At 35.8% G+C, this 21,272-nt stretch overlaps 1 protein-coding gene across 1 annotated transcript in view; it reads left to right on the top strand.

Annotated features, from left to right (window-relative positions):
• LOC145683816 (rifampicin phosphotransferase-like) overlaps positions 1-21,272 on the top strand; it is a 204,744-nt gene that overhangs the window by 66,627 nt on the left and 116,845 nt on the right. Inside the window, exons 16-19 of the mRNA XM_081755413.1 lie at positions 2,029-2,180; positions 6,834-6,961; positions 17,370-17,541; positions 20,797-20,967. Of these exons, the coding sequence (XP_081611539.1) occupies positions 2,029-2,180; positions 6,834-6,961; positions 17,370-17,541; positions 20,797-20,967 (623 nt within the window). The remainder of the gene's footprint in view (positions 1-2,028; positions 2,181-6,833; positions 6,962-17,369; positions 17,542-20,796; positions 20,968-21,272) is intronic.

Below are 21,272 nucleotides of genomic sequence, written 5' to 3'. Positions count from 1 at the left end.
GCCTTTAAGCATCTCACCAAGCACCTTTCCGGGGCATATGTCTCGCTTGCTTTCCCCCAAAATGAAATGAAATGGAATGAAATCTTTTAGATTAACATCCCACCATTTTATCCCTTAGACTAAGGGAGGCGTATGATTAAGCTAAGTGAATGATGATGGAAGAAGAGAATGTAGGAAGAAACAGGAGTAACCGAGAAAGCCCACGGATATGGTGTTGTCCACCACAAACTTACTTGGCCGGGGATGAACCAGGGACCCCATGGACCACTGCAGCCCTAATTAATACACTAAATTTGCTCGTGTACATGATGATAACTAGCTCTCATTAGGTAAGCTAAATCAGCCAACTAATACATAAAATGTAGGAAGTCACTAAATACCTCTATTCGGGACAAGACAATTTCAATGGCCTTGAAATTTAGGCAACACGTCCCAGTCGCCTTTACCTCTTAGTGTTTCCCTGGTACCTGGACAAAGATTTTATGAACTCTTGAATCACTTTTGCTCGAGATCAGGTGAATAAATCCTGTAACAGTAAGAATGCTATTTCTTAGTGATCAATACCTCATACAAAAGTACATTCATGGACCAAAAAGTGAATGAACTGATATTTGAACTATACTTAACTTAAAGACGAAGTTAAGAAAATGTTTATTTATTTATTTTATTTTATTTATTTGTAAAAGGCATACAGGATTACAATCCTGCAATTGCCTTATTAACATAATATTTCTAATACAATACCGTTATTCAAAAATATAATAGGTAAAAAAGTAAAATAAGCAAGCTGCAAGGACAAAACGAGAAAAGATAAGAAAGATAAAAATACAGAATACAAATAAAGTAAAAAATACAACAGACAAAAAATAAATGTAAATATAAACCCTTGTACATACTGTGTTACAAGTGTATGCATTATAAAAATTAATTTCAATTTATTATTTCAGTTTCAATTCATAAATATTAATTTCAATTCAATACTATTGCATATAAAAGGACATACAAATATGTTGTGTTTTAATTAGTGTTATTGTCCTTTCGAGTGTACACTTTAAGAGCAAAATCCATTTCAAAACATTAACCCGGAGAGTTCCAAATCCATACATAATTGCTTAATTTTTGCATGAAAATGTGGTTCACTATCAAAAAATATATCACAATATTTCGACACAAAATTGTATAGTTTTAAAGTTCTAAGAATCGATGAATTTTTGTGTTGAGTAATTCTTCAAAATGTGTGTCAGTAAGCTTCTTGCTCTTCAAGATTACAAGAAGTAAGATTGAATTACGTACTGTATTACTTGAAGCCAATAAATACTATACGAGTTGAAAAAAATAGTTTCAGATTCCTATTATTATTATTATTATTATTATTATTATTATTATTATTATTATTATTATTATTATTATTATTATCCTTTTAGCAAACTTTTCTCGCAGAAATGAAATCTTTAAGTTTTACATCCCACAGTTATGCCTGCTAGGCTAAAGGAGATAATAATGATGAGAAATGAATGAAATGGTGAAATGAAGAAAGTGGGAGGAAACGGAGAACCCCGAAGAAACGCATGCACACGGTGTTTGTCCACCAAAAAGTTCACTTGGCGCGAGCTGGGATCTTTTGTCCCAGATTTTCTAACTTAATCTTCTCCAAACATGTTCAAACTTACGTAATTGTACTGAAAATTCCGTTTCTCCTCCCTTCAAAAAGAAAAATGTCGTGGTTGCCTCACAGTTGGTCATTGGCTCAATGATTTAACTTTACTGGGATGCGAAAATCTTCGGATTAGTGGAAACAGGACAAAATCTCTAGTTTTAGTTTCAGAGAAAATAAGGGACCTATTGGTACGGTCTTGAAAATATCGGCAAAATAACCGAGGGGACATAACCTAGTTAAATGTCTTCCTCATTTGTATACCTATACTTTATTTTTATTATTATTAAAATTATTGGAATAATACAACTAAAACTCTCTTCCTTACCTAGTAATATTGTACTTGATTCACCTCGTCATCTTATTTTCCACAGATGAAGGTGGTACAAAAACTGAGACTGTGGACCAGGTCGATGGAAGTCTGCTATCTTTGACGTCAGAAGATGCTCTTAGACTTGGTGAAATTGGAGTGTTGATGGAAACCATGTTTGGTAATTCAAGAGATATCGAGTGGGCCCTTGTCAAGGTTTGTTTCTTTCTATTTTTCTTCTTCTTCTTTCCTTACTTACATACAATTCTAATACCGGTAAACATAATGGGATATTCAATAAATAAGACTTGATATACCATCCGTATTAATAGTATTAAACTGACCGGGCCTTATGCAGAGTTGTTTTAATGTATGATTAGAGCCATACTAAAGGTTTGACTAAAGCATGGTTATCAGAAGTGTATTCAGAATCTCTTATTAGCACACAGTAGTTGATTAAGTTAATCATATGTGACTAATTAATTTAGAGCAGACGACACCCTGGTTTATAAGTGAACAAGTTTGTAAACAGAACGCTGCAGCCTAGCTGTTGCGCACCTAATCCTACATTTCCCCACTCCCTTCTCCGCGACAATGATGTTTTGCAGTGTTGCAATCTGCAGGGAGCGGAATGGTCTGAGGATTTTCTACGACATTTGAGTGTAAATGCTGTATATTGACTGTTTTAAATTGTTAATGCATTTTAATATTTTCTCTTTGAATATTAAAAGAATATTAAAAGAGGTTGCTTACCTACTAAAAAAAGTAAGATTCGGACTTTAAACATTCCCAATTATGACAGAGCTACAAGGGGCCGTGGTGGCTCAGTGGAAGAGCGTTCACCTTTGGTGCGTGGGGTCCCTGGGTCGATCCCAGTTCGCGCCAAGTGGGCTTTGTGGTGGACAAACACCGTGTGCGTGGGTTTTCTCGGGGTTCTCCTGTTTACTCTCACTTTCTTCATTCCACCATTTCACTCATTCCTCATCACACCGTCCCCCTTAGCCTCGATGTATAATCGTGGGATGTTAAACTGAATATTTCACTCCATTTTATTATTACAGAGCTATGGTTAGAAGGAAACATCTTTATATAGGCCTATACAGAATGATGATTATGATGACGTGTTCTGCCTGAAGGCAGGTCTTTGACCTGCAGCAGCTCCCTGTGAAAGGTTAACCCATGGTGGTTTGCTATTGCCTTCCATGAGATGAAAATGACGTCCTAAAGACGAGGTCTACAGTTTAAAGTGAGATCCGAACCACTCGTATCCCCATCGAACCTGGGATGCCTTGATTACAAGACGACGAGCTTACACATTTATCCACCGTGAACACCCTGCTTTATAGAATAATAAACTTAAATTTATATTTTTACTGAATTGATTAGTGATGCGCACGACACAAATTTTGAAGTTGTCTCGACTCGAAACTATTTTGTAAAAGTGATATCTCGTCTCGAAAAATGTATGTTTCTATTGCAAGAATTTTGTATCGTCTCGAATCTTTTCGTAAAAATTATGTCTCGTCTCGTCTCGATCGTATACCTAGGGTGATGATTAAATCAAATATTTTAATTGTAACTGTGCCAAATATTTTGATAAGCACTTCTGGAAGAGGAACTAGCTGAAATAAAAGAAATCGTTGAACAAAGTTTTCTCTACTAATTATCATTGTTATAGTTTTTTTTTTTTTTTTTTTTTTTTTTTTTTTTTTGCACAAGTATCTTCAGCCTTGGAAGGAGAATAATTATTCATTCTTACTGAGAAGGATGGGGGCGCAAAATGTTAAATATTATAACACTTGAGACAGTTTGTACTAACAATAGACTGAAAGCAGCTTATTTGTTGTCTTATATTGACAAAAATACTTTTGTCAACTCGTCTAATTGAAGTAAGACAGAAATATTTCCCTTTCAGAAAGATGCGCCCCCGTTCTGTATTCGCCTTTGGTTCAGTATCGTAATGTTCTAGTAGGCTCGGCTGTCAGGTCAGTCTTTAATGTGGCATCTAGAAAATTAAGTCATTCGCCTTTTGGTTTCTCTTCGTTATAAAGCATAATAACGAACATACGTGAATATACTACCGTAGAATACGAAGAGCTACCACCGCAACGCATTTTCAAAAGCGGGATTAAATGAAATGGACCACTGATATGAGAATTACGAGTCGGTATTCTAACGCTACATGGTAATATTTATTTTAGCAGGTGATATTTGTTGTAACATAAGTTTGCTGAGTTAGTATCACTGGAACTTTCAAAGCCAGACCAGTGGATGGAAGAGTAGTGGGGAGGATGGCGGAATACGAAGTGCTCCGTAGCGATCTGCGCATCTTGGTTTGAAACTTGTCGAGTTATAGCCGCAATAAACTTACATTATGAGAATACAAAGACAATTAATTATATGTCTTTCTTTCTTTCTAATCTTTCCACCTCATCGGGTGAATTAATTACGAAGCAACTATTATGCTGAGTTCTCTACACTAACAGAACTGTTTCTTAAGGTGAACAGTAAGAGATAAGTAGAAAATTTCCAGTTTTCTGAAGGATAGCCTACATATAGCTGATTGATAAATTAATTTTCTTTATAATTACACCAGAATCCTTCTATTGTCTTTAATATTAATTGACTTCTACTTATCCCTGTCATAAGCACATCTCTCAGAAATTATAATCAGATTTCGTAACTACTTAATTGCTGTGATATCAAACCACAAAGAACACCCCTGGACATAACATACCAATAGATTTGCTCAAGGGATTAGGAGACAACGCAAGGAAAGTACTGACTTCACTTATTAACGAGATTTACCTGAGTGGAGAATGGTAAATGATTTTCTTGATGTTACAATGATCGCATTGCCGAAGAAGAAGCAAGCAAACAAGTGCCGGTCACAGAACCATTAGCCTGATTTCCCACACTGGAAAGATTATTGCACGCACAGTGAACAGGCGGGTGGAAAGGAAGATAGATGAGAGGTTAGAAGAAGATCAATTTGGATTCTGGAAAGGAAAATACACCAGAGATGCTATTGGATTGATGAGAATTATATCAGTAAGAATTCTTGATGTAAAGGAAGAGTTGTGTTTGTGCTTCTTCAACTGGCGAAAAGCTTTCGACTGGTCAATTGGACGAAACTTCTGAAAATACTTAAAGAAATCGGAGTCAACTGAAGAGATCGACGACTCATTCGCAACCTGTACATAGAACAACGAGTGAAGTTGTGCTCGAATGAAGGAGAAAGCAATAGTGTGGAGATTGGAAGAGAAGTCAGACAAGGATATAGGTTGTCTCTTTCACAAACAAGGGTGTAGTTTGTCTATAACACTACATCTCAGTACGTAAGGTTTAGTACGAACAGTCTACTACTGCACTGTAAGTACCAAAAACTCACAGTAACTGTACAAGGTGGCGACTACCAACGTCGATTCACGTAGCACAACGCCTAAAGAAATTTTGCCTCATCCGCTCAAAGATCCCCGGCGTTTCTTTCACAATCAAGCAGGCGGCTATTACTCTTGCAAGCAAGTCCTCTCCGGATTCTACTGCGATTCATACACCAAGGACTTGATGTGATCTCAAATTTAAAAAAAAAAAAAAAAAGTTGAGAGGAATAAGATCCTGGGAGTGTGCTGGCCATCGGATGGGACATTCTCTTTCAATCCAACAAATAGGAAAGATTGTATTCAAATAACGGTGAACATGCACATCGAAGTAGGAAGGTGCATTGTCATGTTGCACCCACATTCTCGCGTGGACATCTAGAAGTACATTCTCCCTAGTTCCAGCAGTACATCACGAAGGAAGGAAGGTCCTTGATGTATGAATCGCCAGTAGAATCTGAAAAAGACTTGCTTGCAAGAGTTCTAGCTGCCTGCTTAATTGTGCAAGAAACGCCGGGAATATTTGAGCGAGTAAAGCAAAATTTCGTTAGGCGTTGTGCTACGTGCGTCGAGGTTGATACTCGTCACTTTGTACAGTTACTGTGAGTTTTATGTACGTACAGTGCAACAATAGCATGTTTGTATTAAACCTTACATAATCAGATGGAGTGTTATACACAATAAAGAAAGTTACATCGACTTCATAAACACAGTTCTTATGAAACGTCGTACGTGTTACCACAAATTGCTGTAAGTTCAAGATGGCGTGACGCTTGAACTAGCAGTTTTCGACCTTCGGTTTTCTATCTACAAATACCTATATTGAACCCCTTTATCACCCGTATAAATTTGACCCAAGGAGTTACCGACACCCTGGTACATATATATATATATATATATATATATATATATATATGTGTGTGTGTGTGTGTGTGTGTGTGTGTGTGTGTGTATGTGTGTGTGTGTGTGTGTGTACGAGCACCGCACCCCCTAAATCCGGTCGTGTTTTTCAGGTCAGTTTTTCAAAATGTTTACATAGCATAAAACTTCTTGAATATTCTGGTTCACTTGACTTTTCATGAACGATTTACATGAATTATAACAAACAGATTTATATGACTTAATGTGCACAAAGGTTTACATGACTCAAAGTGAGCATCGGTTTACACAACATAAAATGAGCGTATTTACACGATTTACATGAGCATAGGTTCACAACACCTAAAATGGGTATATATGACTTAAACTCATTATAGATTACATCACTTATAATGAACATCGATTTACATGAATTATAATGACCATAGGTTTACATTAGTTATAATGCACAAGGTTTATATGTTACGGTTTTCATAACTTATAAGGTACGTTGGTTTGCATGATCCATAATGAACATAGTCTGCAATATCTTTTTTAAAATATGAGTCCCAATCTCTGTTCTCCAAAAGTAAATTACTATGTAATTACATTAAATTTAATTTTGTTTCAGGACAGAATTTATCTTCTTCAAGCTCGTCCAGTAACTTCCTATGACACATGGACTGATTTTGAGTTGCTGCATGAACTGGATTCTCCTAACCCAACAGACAATGAAATTATCACTTTTGCGAACATAGGGTATGGCAATGCTTTATCTTATATACATATTTCATGAATATACTAGGTAGTTTGAAAAGTTCTGGAAAGTAAATTCAAACCATGAGAATGTATCTCTACTTCCCTCACACTAACACACTTCAACCAATGATATTCAAAGCACTTTATGCCATCACGAAAGTCAGATTTCTCCAAATTAGTAAGTACTCTACAAGTGATTGTGTGAGATTTTCAGCTGATGAAAATCAGTTCCCTAAGGAATATTTTCGGCATTGAGAAGAATGGAAATCCAATCCAGCCAAATCAGATAAGTAGCATGGGTGTGACTAGTGATGGGTAAATTCCCGGAAATATATTTTTCGGAATTATTTCCTGGGAAAATTCCAGGGAAGATTCCCAAAGATGGGAATATTCCGAGAATTTATATACAAACACAAAGAAAATTGAATTATGTTACTATGATTTCAAAAGTAAATTCGTTTCTTATCACCGTACATTATTACTGTTATGTCCAGAAGATTCTTCAAAATGTATAATCTGAACGGCATTATGTTATTTTATTAATATTTTATTATATTTAGAGAATACGCATAAATGTATATTTACTTACAATATGTTCTATGCAACTAAATATGTGGAAAAATGGTATAGTAAGTCCACATACTTTTACACCGCTAAAAATTTATATGTAAGTGGATTTTCTAAACTTGACCCTACTATTGATATTATAAACATATTAAATTTTTATATGTTATAAGCAAATTAGGTTGGGTAACTGTCAGAAGACATATGTCTCACCATGTCTGAGAAGACACATTTGTGCATACATATTTATGTTCACAATATTTGCAAGATACTAACCTAGTTTTATAATTTAGCACGTACCATTGTAACACACGACCTTTCTTGCTACCTATTTCTCGAAATTTCATGCGTTAATTCACATGTAAGAGAAGTCTGAGCACCTTTTCAGAAATTTGAATCAGAGCCAGGAGACAGACCGACGTCTATTACTAACGATGGTTTGGGGTGTATTGATAGTACTTCATCTCTATTTCTACATAATGTCTACTTTGCCTTACAAACTAGTTCCTTTTCATCATTTTTAAATTAGTACTTTGCTACTTTTTAGTGCAAATGGAAATGGAACCTTAAATATCATAATATTAGTTATTTAAAGTACTGTCAAAGAATTTTATTTTTTTAATCTCCAAATTATTTAAAACCTAGAAGTAAATAATAATAAATGAAAATAAAGTAATTAGACACATGGTTCTTATAATTTGGAACATAAAGTAAAGAAGTGGAGATAAATTCCTTCCAGGAAAAAAAACCGGGAATATTCCCTTTTTTCTGTTTTCCTTCCCACCGCGAATATTCCCACTGCCCATCACTAAGTGTGACATCAAATCTTAGTTCATCGATTTTAATCAGCAAACAACAGTACATGGAGTTGTGCATTGTATTGATGGTTGATGAGTTAGTTTTTTTGGTAGTCATTTCTTGTGTATTTCTTACTTAGTTAATACGAGTGAAATATCCATCCGTAATAATAATAATAATAATAATAATAATAATAATAATAATAATAATAATAATAATAATAAGTCTTCCATAATACGAGTAGTTACAGTAACTGGACTAAATTCAATTAGGAAGATACATCGAAAATTCTTTTAAACAAAAATTAAAGTTAAGATCTTTGCACTGTATTTAATATATTTGGCCTTCTTTGGAGGTCGATATCGTGATATTTACATTGTTTTAATTGTTGTTCTATTCCTGGTTTGTAATATATAGCCCTATTGACGAACAAAATATCAAAGTGGGATTTGTCTGTCCAAGTTTTGCTCATAAATTTTCATTATAATTGGTGTCACTAATTACGATACACACCTTGCAAATATTGCTTCGTAGATTGTTAACAGGTTGACTGCCAAAGTGATTTGAGGGTACTGATCCCAGGAGGCCATAAATTTTTTCTTACCTTTGGCTCGATTATGGATAGTTATATCACATTTTTGTCGTGATATTTTTCCTCCCGAAAATGTACCAATGGGAGCCGAGCACCATATGTGATGCTCATGGTTTTTCATAGTAATTTGTGACAATGAGTATCATATATGATGCTCAAGAACTTGGATAAGTTAGTAATTTGTGATATCAAACATAATCATCATCTATGGTGCTCATGGCCCCACAGAAAAATAAGGTGAATGCTCATGACAGTCAATTCGCAAGTAACCGCTCATTATCTTGAACGCCCAGCAATTCAGACAAAATGTAAATTCGGCATCTTGCATTGTCAATCATGCATTTTTATTTTATTTTATTTTTATTTTTTCTTTGCGAATATTAATTTTAAATGTAACAAACACACACATACAGAACAATAGACAAATTTTGATTTAAAAATATACGGAAAGGAATAATTATCAAGAATACATATAGAATAAATCTATAACTAACTAACTAACTAACTCTATGGCCTATGGAACGCCGAGGTTCAATGCCGCATTCACAAAAGTTCTCCACTGACTTCTATCCTTATCTAACAGCATCCAGTTTCTACTTTGTATTTCAATATCTGCGAGATCCATCTTAATATTGTCCTCCTATCTGCGCCTAGGTCTTCCTAATGGTCGTTTTCCGATTGGTCTTCCAGTCAAGACTTTGAAAGCGTTCCTACTTTCTTCCATTCTAGTTACATGACCCGCCCACCTAAGCCTCCTAGATTTGAAGACCCTAACAATGTTGGGTAAACCATATAAATTATGTAATTCCTCGTTATGAAGTTTCCGCCATTCCCCATTCCCTTTCCTCTTGGGACAGAACATTCGTCTCAGGTATTTGAAACTATCCACTTTATCAAAAGTATTATTTAATATTTTAACGCATCCATAATTTGCTGTATTACGGTCCCGACGCACTTTCATGTATTTAGTTTTCTCTGCATTTACTCCTAAACCCATGTCCCTGAAAGCGTTTAATAAAACTTCTGCATTTCTTTGTATTTTTCTCCTATCATCCCCTATTAAATTTACATCATCAGCATATGCCATAACCTGGTGAATACCGTTCAACTCTAGGCCCTGGTTGCTATCTTTGATTTTCCTTATAGCGCATTCCAGAACAAAGTTAAATAATAATAGCGACAACGCAACTCCTTGTTTCAGACCATTTTCGACGTGAAACTCGTGGACAAAAATTTTCCTACCCGGACTTTACTTTGGGATTCATTTAAACATATCTCAATTAATCTAATTAGCTTTCTCAGTATTCCAAGTTCTGCAAAAACATTGTATAGTGTTTCTTTCCTAACTGAGTCATACGCCTTTCTAAAATCAATAAATAATTGACGTACCGGGGTATTGTATTGCCACTTTTTTTCGATTATTTGGCGAATGGTAAATATTTGGTCGATAATTGATCGGTTTCGTCTAAATTCGCACTGATAATCTCCAATAATTTCATCTGCGTATGGGGTCAATCTTGCTAATAGAATATTTGAAAGGATTTTATAGGATGTTGACAGAAGAGAAATGCCTCGATAATTATTAGAGTCAGTTTTGTCGCCTTTCTTGTGAATTGCAACAATGATTGATTCTTTCCACTCTTGTGGCAATTTGTCCTTGTTCCAGATAAGGAGAATGAGTTTGTGTATCTTGTTCTACAACTTTTCGCCTCCTCTTAAAATTAACTCAGCCGGAATTTCATCTACACCCGGAGATTTGTGTTTCTTTAATTTCTTTATAGCGGTTCCTACTTCTATTTGGGTGGGTTCTGGAATCTACGGTTATGCAGTGCATATCTCCTTTTCTCCACGCACACTAATTTTTGGTTGCGTGTTAAGCAAATCGTCAAAGAAATCTTTCCATCTATTTAAGATGCTATCCGTATCAGTGAGAACTATACCGTCAGGTTTATTTAATATATAAGCACGAGGTTGATAGCCTTTCTTAAATTCGCTGATCCCCTTATACATGTCCCGGATGTTTTTATTTTTACTACTATCTTCAAGTTCCTTAATTTTAGCTTTCAAAAAATCGCGTTTCTTTGTTCTAAAAGTTTTGGAAGTTTCCCGCCTAATATCTGCGAAATTTTGTGTAATTATTTCATTCGGATTTTATAGCCAGTGTAATTTTGCCTGTTTTCTCTTCTCTGCTAGATTAAGGCATTCCTGGTAGAATCATGGTTTGTTCCTACGTATTTCCGCGAGTCTTCTAAAACCGAGAATCTATTCGAAACTTCAATCTGGTATTCCTCTCTTACCTGGCTCTCTTCTAATTTCTTTAAATTAAATCTCTCCGTTTTCGGACAATGAATATTACCTTTATTCAACGATAATCTCTCTCGTATTATCGCTGCTACCAGGTAATGGTCAGTGTCACAATCAGCCCCTCTAAACGACTGGACATCAATTATGCTAGATTGCCTTCTTCTATCTACTAAAACGTGATCAATTTGATTATGTATTTTTCCGTCTGGTGATGTCCAAGTGTATTTATGAACGTCGCGATGTGGGAATTTTGTACTCTTCACGATTAGGTTTTTGGATGTAATAAATCTATAACAACGTAAAAATTAAAATTGAACCACAATAATTACATAATGGAAAACACTCTGCACTCTGCTACCACAAGTTTTCAAAATGCATCAATTAAATTAAATTTATATTCCTATTAGAGAACGAACAGCTCATTCAGTTCCTTTCCAGAAGGTAAAGTACCAAGGATCGACGAGACGTTACCACGTCGGATAGAAACAGCTATGCGCTGTCTTAGAAAAGATGTAGACCTGAATTCGCCAAAAACGAAAGAAATTCGTCTTCCTACCTCCCTAATGAATTCAAGACTTCTTGCACCCAAGCCACTGGTTTTAATAGCAATTGAAGTGGAAACAAAAATTTTATTTATTTATTTATTACAATTTGACTACTACCAAGGTTTTCTTTCCAAGCATTCATGACCGCATTTAAAGTCAAAGATTCAGTTGGAGAGATTTAAAAAAAAAAAAAACATCGAACAGAGTGTTTCACAGTTTTTCTCAAACTGATAACGCGTTTCTGTTGTTTCATTTCCGAAACTGATAACGCGATTTTGTTGTTTCATTTCTGAAACTGGCCCTTCTAAATCATGACTGACTGACTGTCTGGCCTATGGAAGACGGTGGTTCAATGCCGAGTTCACAAAAACTTTCCACTGACTTCTATCCTTAGCCAACTGGATCTAGTTTTTACATTGTACTCCTATTTCTGCGAGATCCATCTTAATATTGTCCTCCCATCGGCCCCTAGGTCTTCTTAATGGTCGTTTTCCGATTGATCTTCCTGTTGAGACTTTGAAAGCGTTTCTACTTTCTTCCATCCTGGCTATATGACCTGCCCACGTGAGCCTCCTAGACTTAATGACCCTAACAATGTTGCGTAAACCGTATAAATTATATAGGTCCTCGTTATGAAGTTTCCGCCATTCCTCATTCCCATTTCTCTTGGGTCCGAATATTCGTCTCAGGATCTTGTTCTCAAATACTTTGTCTACGTTCTTCCCTCAGAGTAAGTGACCATGTTTTGCAACCATACAGTACAATAGGCGTGATTATCGTTTTGTATATTTTAAGCTTCAAATTCCTCGACAGAATTCGCGACAACAAGAGATTTTGAACTGAATAATAACACGAATTTCCTGCTTTTAGTCAACATTTAATCCTAGTTAATATCGTCAATATTGATCCTAGATATTTGAAAGTATCCGCTTTATCAAATGTATTCGCGACAAACTTCCATGTATTTAGTTTTCTCTGCATTTACTTCTAAACCCATGTCCCTCCAAGCGTTTAATAAGACCTCTGTATTTCTTTGTATTGTTCTTCTGTCATCACCTATTAAGTTTACATCATGAGCATACGCCATAACCTGGTGAATACCATTCAACTCTAGGCCCTGGTTGCTATCTTTGATTTTCCTTCTAGCGTACTTCAAAACAAAGTTGAATAATAATAACGACACGACAACGCATCTCCTTGTTTCAGGCCATTCTCGATGTGAAAGCTCGTGGACAAAAATTTTCCTACCCGTATTATATATATATGGAAGAAGGCACCTTATAAAACGTAGTCGGTTAGAAAAGTCCTATTATTTATAGGTCTTTCTGAGAATTTCTCAAATTTTCTTTGAGAATAAAAGTTAGCAGTTTTTATTGGTTTATGAATTGTAAATTCAAACAATACCGTGTATATATTGTTTTGAATAAGTCATGAAGATAACATGCACAAAAAATACATTGATATAATTGAAGTCTAGTGTGAAATTACCTTGATAAGATAGCAGGTAGAACGAATTAACAAACGGGATTTGGTTTTCTCCCATAACCTTTTTATTATAAAATTCCTGTCATATAGGGCTACAGCATAACAAGAAAGGCCATTATAAGAGTAATCCGAAGAAAGTTCCCTGCGTATTTTGGATAAATAGAGGTTGGTGTCCCGTAGACCTCCAAGCAAGTTAAGAGAGGAGTTGAGTTCCCACAAATGCTCCAGGCAATCAGTGGACAGGAGGCCTCAGAGCTCCAGGCAAGCTAAGAAACTTGGGTTAGGTTCCCATCAGGATCCTGACGCCTACAGTCGGACAATTTGTCCATGCCGACCAGATGCCGCGGTCTGATTGCCGGCGCCGGACACCGACGTCTTTCCGCGCGATTTTCGACCGCGACGAATATTTGTCTTGCCGAGCAGTCGGCAAACAGCCGGAAATGAGCATTAAATGCGTCGACGCCGCCGTCGGAAAGTTGCCTTGCTTGGCAGTCGGCAAACAATCGTAAATGCACAGGAAATGTGCTGTCCCCGCCGTCAAAAAGAGACCGGCATAAAGAGTCAGCAGAGGGTCGGAAAGAGGCCTTTCCGACTGTTTTGCCGACTCTGACGGTCGGCAACAGTCGGTAAAGGGCATTTTATTTTACGATTTTCGACCCCTTGCCGCCTCGGCAACTTGGAACAAGTAGATCGTCGTGCCGCTGCGGACGGGTGCCGGCTGCCTCCGCCCCCCACCCCCCGTCGACGGTGGCAATCCCTCTTTCCGACCGCGACTTCCTGATGGGGGTTAGAACTCTCAGAGCTCCAGACAAGCTAAAAGAGAGGATTTGACCAACCGAAACTCATGTCGAAGGAGAACTTAGACCTATGTGGTGTTTTATTCCCTCTTGTGGACGGTAATGCCGCTAATGTTCCTCTTCTGTTACATTACTTGATATGAGGATTCCTGTTGTCTGCTTGCTCCATTGTAGTTGTAATAAGAGAGCACGTGGTTATCTTTACAAACAAGAAGCACGTGATAGAGTTTGCAAATACGTATAAACCACGTATAGGATATTACAATAGTTTCCTTCAAAATCGAGCAAGTGAACGTTGTTCAGAATTACAGTACGGTGGAAGCATTAATACTAGAAACGATGAATATGTCGTGAGTTAAGGACACTTGGACTGTAAGACTGAAAGACGTGATGGGGACGACACTCGTCAAGTGTGAAGTAGTAAAGTTTAATATAATATGCTGCAAAGAATTATATTAAAATTTAGTAGCTTCGACACTCATAGACATTGTCGACCGTTGTTTTCCGAGCACTTATTGTTCACATAGCAATTCATGACTCGAGATAACGTGTAATATGTGGAAAATGTGTGTGAACATATAACGAACTACCTGGACCATAAAGTTTAATGTGGTGAAAATCTTATAGCATGATGATGTGCAATTTGGAATATATTATAAAAGTGAATACCTGCACTGGCCATGGTTCCTAACTAACTAGTATTTTACTATCAGGGCAGGAAGTAATGTTACAATTTTGAATAAGTATAATGGATGGTACAGATTCCTTAAAGGTCGCATTCATGACTATTTGAATTTTTACATCATAGTATCAAATAAAAACTAAAATATTGGTAGTAAGATATCCAAGGGAAATTTATTTAATAACTTTCATTCCTTTCTGACAGGCTAAAATATATAATTCGAGATCCAAAATACGATTATTGATAATCTGGTTTCAGAATTTATAAGATGGTATAAAGAATACATTACAGTTAGCGAAAATATAATAAAATTTTGAATGTTAAGTATAGTTTCTGATTTCTTTCGTTGTGTACTTTATTGTCCCCATTAGTGAATTTACAATAGCATTTTTCTTATGTTTAGAACTTTGTGTACCTATACCTCTGAACTGATGGCACAATTTTTGATGGGCTGTAGGTAGTTTTATATTTCAGAGCTAGCAACCTTACCTCACCTTATCTTATCCTAGTAAATGGGCATATATCAGATGTGGACAAAGGTCACATCAGTGTCTGGTTTTAAATCCCAATTAGTTTCAGTAAACTATTCAAATCCAGCTAAACGACTCTATTGCTTACTTTTTCTTTAAACTTGAGAATATGTAATTTCCATGTGAATTTCGATTCAAATATTTTACATTAGAGCTTCAACATATCTGTATTCCGTGGACCTAAAATTCGAAAATGAAATTAAAGAAAATACTAACTTTACGTCCCTCGGTTATACCCTAATGGAAGTGAATGATTATGAAAGAATTAGTGAAATGTGAGTGTGGGAGGAAATGAGAGAACACTGAGAATATCCACAGAAATGTTGCTATCCAATGCAAACTCAGTTGACCTGGAATCGAATGAGGAAGCCGTTGCACCAGAGATAGGCCAAGCTTTTACATCGTATACTGATGAATGTCGTCATATGCGATTCGAGCGTTCGGGTGTCATGATACTGATTCGAATCTTCGTTAATTGGATATCTAAGGCTTGTATTTTTTTTAGCTATTGATTAACTACATCAGGTAAAGAATTAGTGTTGCATGCAATGGGTCACTACAGATTGCTTGTATCGACGTGCAACAGGCGATAAGAGCTATGTCATCTGCAAATTCGGGACTCTGGGATGGCACTTATGTATAAGATATACAACAGGGAAACACAGCTTTATAATTGAAAACTTGGAGTAGAATAGCGTTCATTAATAGAGATGGAAGCTGTTCCTTTATGAAGAAAGTGATAGGTGAAGTGGATATATAGCGTAAAAACATTTAATATTTAAGAATATGCAGCCATATATTCCGGGTGGAGCTGATATCCTTTAGTACCGTTAAGGGTCTTCATTACAGCAAAATTAAACTACCGCTAATTTTAGAGTTTTTCTGTAATATCTTCAAAACAAATAAAAATACTCGAAAAGCAGAAACGTAGTGAACTAGACAGTACGATTTTGTATGTGATACCGTTATCACAACTCATCTATCTGCTTTCGATTTGCCTGTAGAAAGATTTAGCATTTTTTGCGGATTTTGTAAATAGTGGAATACAAGCTCACTAGATTGATGCACAAATTGTGGTACCACAGGTGAATGTTCTACCACTGCTCCACAGTATCCTTTTTCCCAAATTTACATGTCATAAATGGGTTGTATATGTACTTAGTTCCGCATGTACAAGTGATCCCCCTCATAACATTTCCCTTCGGATTACTAATTTCATATATTCTTATATAGACGATTGGAGTTTCGTATAAGGTCCTTGATCGATTCTTTAAAATTCAGAATGTGATAAAATATTCGCTGAAGAAATATGACATACCAACTGCTAACGAATGTTAGATTTTTTTATGTTGATTTGCTTTTTATGCTAACATTCGAATCAAATGGACACAGCAAAATATTACTTATAGCTCTTTGTTAATGTTACGAATTTGTTGTTGCTATAACGTGTTTTACGTTTTAAGTAAGGCGTAAACCTCGTCATCATATCGTAACACTGAAAGTTGAATTTTTACCAAATATTGACAATCATTGATTCACGCCACAACGTCGTAACGCTGAAAGTTGATTTCTCAGCAGACGATGATCAATCATTGATTCACGCGAATACGTCATAACACTGAAAGAAGAAACGACAGAAGTTTGGCAATCATTGATTCACGCTACTACGTCGTAACGCTGAAAGTTGATTTCTCAGCAGACGATGATCAATCATTGATTCACGCGAATACGTCATAACACTGAAAGAAGAAACGACAGAAGTTTGGCAATCATTGATTCACGCCACATGTCTTAGCGCTGGAAGTTGACTTCTCAGCAGATGATAGCCAACCATTGATTCACGCGAATACATCATAACACTGAAAGTAATTTCTTACCAAAAGTTTGGTAATCATTGATTCACGCCCAGCTTAGCAATCATTTTTTCACACTGCAAAAGATAATTTGCTACGTCATAGTATAATATTGATTAATTACATTTAGGTAAAATATTTATTATTTTAAACGTATGGTAAACAAAAAATAAAAATAAAACATTTTGCGTTGTAGTTTTTCAACATGTTTGGAAAGTGACAGTCATGTAACACATGGATATTATTATTATTTTCCAGAGAAGTCCTTCCTGGGTTCGTATCCCCGCTGTCTCTATCCGTCGTGACGAAGGGAATTGATTTGGTGATTCAGAAAACTGCTCACGCAAGCAACAACTTCAAACAAATTGACTCGCATTTTACATGGTGTATGACAGTTACGCATAACAGAGTGGCGGTTAGCATGCTTAATGTAAGTACAGAAAATTGTTCAAATTTTAGTGCTATATTTTTTTTCTGATTGTTTAAATTACAGTAGTTACAGGCCCGTAGCCAGAACACTAAGAAAGTTCAAATCCGAGACAATTTTGGGAGCATTCATTCATACATATCAACTAACCAAGGGCACCAATCCTGGGGAGGGCCGGGGCCCCGACCCCCTCCCCCAAAGCTCATGTGGGCCCCCCTATTGTAATTTAAAAAAAAAGCCCTATATGTAGAATGACATATGCTATATTGTTGAATAGTTGCCTAACAACATATCTATACCAAATCGGAGAGTTTTTAAAAAAAATGAAGAAATTAGTGGTTGAAGCCATATATTTTCCAGTTACGACGAGTGTCACGTGGTCTCATCAGCCGTGAGAGGGTTAACTATTTCTTCTAAAACAACAGGTACTAAGTTCATTTTTAATGCAGTTTTTTTAGTAATTTGTGCATTTATTTTCCCCTGATGATGTGTAGAACATTTAGGTAGCATATTCGGTTGAGGTTTGGAAAAATATACAGGGTGATGCAAAATTCAGCTTTGTAGTACAGAAAGTATAACTTGGTTTTCAAAATGTGAAGAAAGTGCATATATTAACGAATGCCCTGTATGTACTTCTCAATGGCACAGCTACATATTCCTCTGGTATCATTCGTTAACCATAGTATGATGTGTCAAAGCCACATATAATGGAATAGAATCTGTTATATTTTGTAAAAACAAATAAATAGAACCAAAACTTATATAGAAAGTTTAACTTTTCTTCAACGGTAAGGGACCTTCATTGCCATCCGACCACAAGGAGGGTTTTGTTCTTCAATTTGAGCTTTATTTCGTCAAAATATGTTTCGGAGATATAGCGTATAGTATGTAGTATATAGAAACAATGAATAACAATATAATATAGGGCTACAATATTTGGCATAATTCGAATGCAATTTGTCTCAAAATCCTCATATAGATACCTTCTGCAACTGAATGCCCCCTCTCCCCAATTTACAGAGAAATCGGCGCCCTTGCAACTAACAACTGAAAATTTCAGGAGGGGGCTAAGTGTCCACAGAGAGAATGTACGCCTGGCCATCCACTACGGGCCTGATCAGTATCTGTGGTACTTGGAATAAAATCGACATACCAAAATTCTTACTAAATTTCCTCAATTATTTAAAGTCGCACATTTATTTAGTATATTGCTTGAAACCCAAATTAGAAGAATTATTTTTATGAAAGAATTTGGTATGTTTAAAAGTTGCCGTAATGTTTATAGCCTCTGTCTCCGATATATTACGTATTATATTTTATCTGCCTTGTGTTTGTTTATTATTCGAATTTTTCAATATTCTCCAGAAATATAAACCGTGCTTATAAATATTATTCACCAAATTCGAGAAATAATGTTTTATTACATCAAGATTTTTCCTTTAAACAGTCTTTCTGAACTCTGAGTACCTCTGATACTCCTGACTTTTACAAAATATGTATTATTATTATTATTATTATTATTATTATTATTATTATTATTATTATTATTATTATTATTATTATTATTATTATTATTATTACACAATATTCGTCCTCCGATCTTTAAAATTTGTATTGTTAATATGTAATTTCTTAGGCACAAGAGGATCAAATATCTCATATATTTTATCATGCAAGATTATATTCATAATAATTATGTGTGTGCATGGTTTATTCACGGTGATCTACAGGGTTCGAACTCCCCTTCCCCAAAAAAACTTTCTAAGTCAATACACATTTGTATATTTTCTTTGACAAAACTGTACTTCTTTACTAGAAAAATTGATGAAGATTTGATCTTACACCAAGGATCTTATAAAATAGAGGAACTGCTCTTACAACAAAATCTTGAAGCCATACGTCACAGTTTCGCCACCCTTACTCTGCCTACTCTGCCCAATAGGATCTCAAAGTTTTTAGCCAACAATCATGGCGGAAATGAAAGTAGCCAATCAGACGATGGCAGAAACGAGAGTAGCCAATCAGACGTACCGATGCTCTGTTGTTTTTTTTGGCTTCATCGATTTAATAGGATGAAGATACATATGGGCAGATCCTCTATTTATAACATCCTTGTCTTACACTTTATTTGTTCTCATAAAAACAATCTAGGTCTATAATTTATTTTCTGAAAATATTAGATGAAAGTACTTAACAATTACTTGCTCTTATCGGGTGCAGAACAATACCCGGTCAACATTACATAAACGTAGTGGCTTATAGTATTGGAGCCTCTCCCTCATACTTTGGACTCCTCCACACACAAAAAAAAAAAAAAAAAAATTCTGGGTACGCGCCTGTGTGTAATATTCTTGTATAGGCTATATGGTGAGTTATTTATTTTATGTGATGAAAGAAAACTTCTAGTTTGGTTTTAGAATGTAACCCCTTCGTGAAAAAATCATGGACCCCCTTAGAAAAACTTGCTGGTGTCGTTGCTGTGCCGACCTAAAGCAAATCTTCACAACTGCACTTTTATTCTTTCATAGGATATAAAGATTGATTGATTGATTGATTGATTGATTTTTACGTCTCGTTCAGCAGCGAGGCTATATGAGACGTGGACCTACTGATTAACGTGAAATCCGAACCACATGAGCTCCCGCCACGAATCGAACCCGGGTCACAGGATATAAAGAATAAGGATGAGTGACTCTGAGGTCAAAGACTTCCTTCTTTTATTCTGACTGGACGTATTCTAACTTTGTCTCTCAGTAAATGTACACTCATGTCCAAAATTATTGTCGCATGTCTATAAATATGTTTTTGTAGGAATATAATTTGATAAGAAATTCTTTCAGTATTTCTTACAATGTTAGCATGTGTATAATCGGCAAAGGCATGTATGTGGCAAATTTCATGTCAAAAGAACAGTAAATAACAATAATAAAACGAAAATAAAGCTCTTTTGTCCATTTAGCAAAATTTTCTTTTACTCATTCTAATTTTCATATTTATAATTCTTTTCCTATGAAATTTACCACAAATATATCTTTCCCGATTATACACATAGTATCAGTATCAAAAGCACCCTGCAAAACAGTTATCAAATTATATGCTTACAAAAACATAGTTATAGATATGCAACAATCATTTTGGACATGAGTGTACATTTCTTTTCTGTTCTATCGATAACAAAAAAAAAAAAAAGTTCCCTGTCTCTAAAATCTACAAAGTTATCTCTTAGTTATCAATTATCTTATGAAAACTTTATTTTAGGTAATGTTATCGCAGAACAACGAAGCCAAAGTGACTCCTATACATAAAATTGTAGATTTGGCCGTGTACGGTCATATCGTTGTGTCACCCGAGCTCATAAACGTTGCTTTGGAACGGTATGGTAAGCTTTCAAAAATGGGAGCGATGAAGAGAAGCATCCAACTAATTGGGGTAAGTATTCATCATTTTTACATCTTGATGATATGTAATTAGAAACTATAAAAAAATGTGGTTTTAAAAAAGAGAAGGAAGAATCAGGCCCGTAGGGATGCGCACGAGTCGAGGCAAGTCTCGAATCTCGACTCGACTCGACTCGAATTCGAGTCGAGATTCGAGTCGAGACACACTCTGTAAAATTCGAGACGAGTCGAGACAGACGTATTTCTCGACTCGAATTTTCGAGTCGAGACACGAGTCGAGTCGAGACTGCTCGTAAAAATCTCGACTCGACTCGAATGTCTCGAAAATCTTTCTAT

The sequence above is a fragment of the Thermobia domestica genome, chromosome 1 (genome assembly GCF_964235325.1).
Source record: "Thermobia domestica chromosome 1, izTheDome1.hap1.1, whole genome shotgun sequence".
Taxonomy (NCBI): Eukaryota; Metazoa; Arthropoda; class Insecta; order Zygentoma; family Lepismatidae; genus Thermobia; species Thermobia domestica.
Note: the sequence above shows the minus strand (reverse complement) of the source record. Positions and strands in the feature narration are given on the sequence as shown.